At 44.2% G+C, this 5,421-nt stretch overlaps 1 protein-coding gene across 5 annotated transcripts in view; it reads left to right on the forward strand.

Annotated features, from left to right (window-relative positions):
* The window catches only part of PAQR5 (progestin and adipoQ receptor family member 5), a 29,897-nt gene extending 26,798 nt beyond the window's left edge, over positions 1–3,099 (forward strand). For 4 of the 5 annotated variants that reach the window (XM_053365003.1, XM_053365007.1, XM_053365006.1 and 1 more), the window contains 3 exons: positions 331–427; positions 1,074–1,215; positions 2,191–3,099. In XM_053365003.1, coding sequence (XP_053220978.1) covers positions 331–427; positions 1,074–1,215; positions 2,191–2,426 — 475 coding nt within the window. In that variant the 3' untranslated portion in view covers positions 2,427–3,099. The remainder of the gene's footprint in view (positions 1–330; positions 428–1,073; positions 1,216–2,190) is intronic. The other variant, XM_053365008.1, reaches the window with a different exon arrangement.
* Positions 3,100–5,421: the final 2,322 nt, after the last annotated feature.

Genomic DNA, 5,421 nt, shown 5'->3' on the forward strand with positions numbered 1-5,421 from the left:
TTGAACTAAGGTTTCCTAACCACCTGAGCAGAAAAAGTCATTGGGGCTGTGCACAGTATGGATTGGTCTCTGCCTAGGCAATGTGGGCATAGCTTTAGCATTTTGGTGCCAAGGCAATGCCATTCTGGCCCCAAAGCATGCAGGTCTTGATGGGATACACATCTAAGTATAAGTAAATTGCAGAAATTCCCTCTGTGTCATGTGAGGATGTGGAAAGCTTTGATAAGAATGGGAGACAAAGCCAAGACCCATGCCTTATACACTCTGTGTTCTGCAAACCAGACCTATGCACTGTGCTCGTTCATATATATGTTTTCAAAATGTATTCAGGTTCAATGAAATGGAGCAGCCAAAGTTCAGCAAATCAATTCGCACATTCGCCTTTGCTCATCCTTACGTGTTCGACAGCATCCCTCTCTTCTACAGGGTATGTATGGCTTTAAGAATACTTTCCCTCAGTCTGCTGTGTTTTTATACATAACATAATGCATGGCTGCTGAAGGGTGGTTCTAGGCTCCCACCCTTTCCTGCGAATAAGGGGGCTTCCTCATTATTTCCCATTTAATCTGAATTTGTCCTTTCCATGGAGAATCTGATCAGAAAACAAGTTAAGAAGCACACATACAGAAACAGTAAATCCAGATTAAAAGAATAAAAATATGGGGTGACCTTTCAGAGAGAACGATATTATGTGGGTGCTGAGAACGACTTCCATGCATTAACAGTCAGCACTAAATCCACAATAAGCTGCTGTGCCCCAATCCCTATTAAATTCAGTGGGGTTTACATTGTGAGTAGACAAATATAGATTTCTGATTATGCTGGAACTTCTAGACTTTCCTAAAGTGTCTGGAGGGAGGGCACCATGCTGGTCCAAACATAATTGGGCTAAACAAGGAGCTTATATTGACCTTCCACAACTTTGTGTTCACCGGATATTTTGCACTAGAATTCCCATCAGCCCCTGCACCTTATGGCTCTAATGGCAGGGACTGAAGAGAGCTGTAGTCCAAAGAGCCTGGAGGAAATCAGGTTGAGGAAGATTATCTTATGCTTTCCTTTCTATGCCACAGCTGTACTTATGTGCTGCAAGAAGTTGCACGGAGAGCGTAATTCCAATCCACCTCAAGCACACTGTCTTTGCCTGCCTCACCTGTTTCCTTTTTGCGACACACCTGCCGGAGCGGCTGGCCCCTGGAGTCTTTGACTACATAGGTGAGGACAACAAGGGGCTGCTCTCCCCCTTGCAGGCCCTGCTGAAATGAATGGGGTGGGTGGATTCCAGCAGATATTGGCAACTGATAACATAAAGGTGGCTGTTTTAATCAGCTGTTGTGGCCACAACTGAGAAAGGGAATAACAGCTGCAAGGTATTGAGAGCTGCCCTGTTGGAGGAGGGCAACTTGTTCTGTATTCAGAGAAACAAAGGAACCACTTCAAAGTCATTAGGATGCTTGGTTTATAATCTCCCATCCATGGGCAAGTGCAAAACCCCAGAGTTGGGCAGCAAGACACTTTGTATAATAATCCTAATTATTACAGAACAACCACCAGCAGCAGCACATTGCATTATTAAATCTATTACTTGCCCTTCGGCAGTAGGGCATGTTGCAACAATTTAAAATTCATTAATAACAACTGTTAAAACAAATTGCAGTCACAGAAATGAGTCATACCCTCCAACATTTCTCTGATGAAAATAGGGATGTCACATTCCATAATGATAATTTTACCATTTATACCCCACACATCTTTTTGGGTTGCCCCAGCCACTCTGGGTGGCTTCCAACATATATAACAACATAATAAAACATTAAACATGTAAACAACTCCCCTATACAAGGCTGCCTTCAGATGGTTTGGGGATTGGACAACTCCATACCCTCCAACATTTCTCCACTGAAAATAGGGACATCCTAAGGAAAAGCAGGACATTCAGGCATCAAATCAGAAACCAGGACGATGTCGGTAAATTGGGTATATCCCTGGAAAATAGGGATACTTGGAGGATCTGCTGCAATTCACAATAACACTGCATGCATCTGATGAAGTAGCCTGTAGTAGCTCACAAAAGCTTATTCCATAATAAACTTCGAGGGACCATAAGACTCCTTGTTGATTTTACTGCAAGGGAGGGATTGTGCCCCCCCATGGAAATACTGAGTGTTGTGTTCTTTTGATCTCTCACAGGGCACAGTCACCAGCTCTTCCACATCTGTGGGATCATTGGGACCCACTTCCAAATGGAAGCCCTTCTGGTTGACATGGCCAACCGCCGTGAGTGGCTACTGGCTCCATCCTTCTCTCAAACCTTTGGGTCCCTTGCAGCTGCCATCATTGTCAATCTTATCATCATTGCTGCTTTCTCAACGACACTCTATTCCATGCCAAAATTCTGCAGGAAAGGAAGCAAGCACAAGGACTAACGCCTGTTGAAATCAAAATGAAATGAAATGAAATTGCAGTTAACAGTAGCAGTACAACACAAATTAGAAACTACTTCAAATGAGGCTTGGTGAATATTATTTGAGAAGTGACTTAAATGATTCTTTTTTTATTATGAATATGATTTTGTATTGTGGTTTTTCTACAACTTGAGCTGGAAGACTTAACCAATTTGGGATGTAGCTTTTCATTTGTTGATCCTGATTGACCAATTAGAATACCAAGCTGCAATTCTGAGGACTCTGTGAGAACTCTAAATAACTTCAGCCTTCGGTTTGTGTCAGATTATTATTTTTAAAATAGTGATTGCAATTTAACTTGATGTGCCAGTTTGCACTGATAACATAGAAATGTTGGCCACCATTCATGCCAAAGCAACCACAGTGGCCTTTTAACATAATTCCATGCGTTTTTATGCTTTATTTGAAATGACAAGCACATGTAACATTTCTATCACAAAATACTAATGTACATACCTTTCTAATTCAGAAACTTGCAATGAAATAATATGAGGTTTCTTTGAAATTATATATATTAAGAAGTTTATATTTTTGTAAATAGCCTCTGCTGGGGTATCACACAAGCACTTTTTGGTAACAGTAAATGAAGCTATTGTGGAATAAATGCCCTTTTGAAAGGTACATTCAACTTGCACCCAAAGATTTTGCTCTTTATTTTAAAGCATCCTTTACCAAGCTAGTACAGACGAAACGTTTAGAGGGTTCCAGATCAGCAAAGTTGAGAGCTCACTTTAAGCTCCCGATTGTACCTGTGCAGCTGTTTCTGTACCTGTGTCACATCTGATGTTACATATGATGTCAGGTATGAGACTGGTGGATTTGTGGCAATGACCTCACAGGCAGAATTGGGACTCATGCCAGGCCTAATTAGTCAGTGGGCCAGAGGTTCCCCACACTTGCTGATCCTTCAGCCTCTGAGGTGTTTGGAACAGAGTCCTCCAACCCATTTATTCATGATTTGCCACTTGCTCTTCACCTTGACAGTTAGTGTGGGTTGATTGACCAAGGAGTAGAGAGGTAAACACTGCCCAAACCAATCTTCTCCCAAACCACAGTCACATCTTGCTTGGTTCAGACCTCAACCATGGTTTAGTGCTCAACAGTGGTTTAGCATTGACTTACCCATTGTGGTGCCCTCCAGCTTCCATCATCTCTGACCATTGGCCTCCAGCTCCCATTATCCCTGACCATTGGCTAAGGCTGATGGGAGTTGCGATCCAACAGCATTTGGCAGCCATGATGTTGGCTACTCCTGATTTTAGCATTATGAGAACAAACCACTGCAAGTATCAGGCTTGTGCTCTTTTTCTTCTCTTGTTCATGTGCGTGGGAAGCTCGAAAGCTGCCGTTTCCAGTTTCTAATAAACTGCAGTTTCCCATTCCTTCCAAACATAGGAAACTCTGGGGAAGCCCAGTCAGATGGGCGGGGTATAAATAATTCTTCTTCTTCTTCTTCTTCTTCTTCTTCTTCTTCTTCTTCTTCTTCTTCTTCTTCTTCCTGTGCTTAGTTATCAAGGACCCGAAACCACACTTTGATCTGAGTTTGTTTCAAGCTGGCACCTATGGTCACCTCCAGGCCTCCTAACCTTGTAAAAGCTCTGACATGGTGGGATAGAGAAATGTGTGCTCATGTTAAAAGGTTTATTCACTATCTGCTATGGCCAAAGCTAACATAATTAATTGTGTAATAACTGTACTTGCCAATGCATTTAGGTAGGAAAACTACTATCATGACTTCCACACACAAAAAAACCTTTTGCACCCCTAACAATCTACCATTCCCAGGATTCTTGGGGGAAGCCTTGACTGTTAAAGTAGCATAGGTAAAGGGACCCCTGACCATTAGGTCCAGACGTGACCGACTCTGGGGTTGCGGCACTCATGTCGCTTTATTGGCCGAGGGAGCCGGCGTACAGGTCATGTGGCCAGCCTGACTAAGCCGCTTCTGGCGAACCAGAGCAGCGCACAGAAACGCCGTTTACCTTTCCGCCAGAGCGGTACCTATTTATCTACTAGCACTTTGATGTCCTTTCGAACTGCTAGGTTGGCAGGAGCAGAGACCGAGCAACAGGAGCTCACCCGTCGCAGGGATTCGAACCGCTGACCTTCTGATCGGCAAGTCCTAGGCTCTGTGGTTTAACCCACAGCGCCACCTGTGTCCCGTGTGTTGATGTTACTTTACAACAAAAACAACAAAGATTCTTGTGAAGCATTATCATAGTATATGTGTGTGTGTGTGTGTGTGTGTGTGGGTGAGAGAGAGAGAGAGAGAGAGAGAGAGAGAGAAAGCAGACCCTCCAAGTTTCCCTCTTTTCCAGGGACATCCCTGATTGACGGATGTCCCAGTTTCTGATTTGATCCTGGAATGTCCCGCTTTTCCTTAGGATGCCCCTATTTTCATTGGAGAAATGTTGGAGGGCATGGCCTTATCTGACCCCCAAGCCGTCTGAAGGCAATCCTGTATAGGGAAGTTTGTTTTATGTTTTTATATATGCTGGAAGCTGCCCAGAGTGGCCGAGACAAGCCAGTAGGAATGTGTGAGTTTAAAAAGTAAAATTATCATTATGAAATGGGACGTCCCTCTTTTCATCGGGAGAAATGTTGTGTATATGAGAGGGAGGGAGTTCACTTTTTAATCGTCGCAGCAGTCCCTCTCGAGTCTTTTTTACGTTCATAACCAGATTTGCACATCTGGGGCCTAGCCCGCTTCGTTAAGGCCTGAGCTCGCTTGGCTTCCCGTTTCCATGGAGACGGGGCGGTTGGTCTCCCTCCCTTCCCGCGCGCTGCTTTGTGAGGTAAAAAACTCGCGCCACGACGCCACACAAAGAAACAAGGGCCAATAAGCAAGGAGGCGGTGACAGCAGAGAAGGAGTGAAGGCTGAAGGTGGTGAAGGGCCGCCGTCCTGTCCCCGCCCCTTCCCTCCCTGGCTCCATCCTGATTGGTTGGATTTGAATA

This window comes from Podarcis raffonei, chromosome 14 (assembly GCF_027172205.1).
Source record: "Podarcis raffonei isolate rPodRaf1 chromosome 14, rPodRaf1.pri, whole genome shotgun sequence".
Classification (NCBI taxonomy): Eukaryota; Metazoa; Chordata; class Lepidosauria; order Squamata; family Lacertidae; genus Podarcis; species Podarcis raffonei.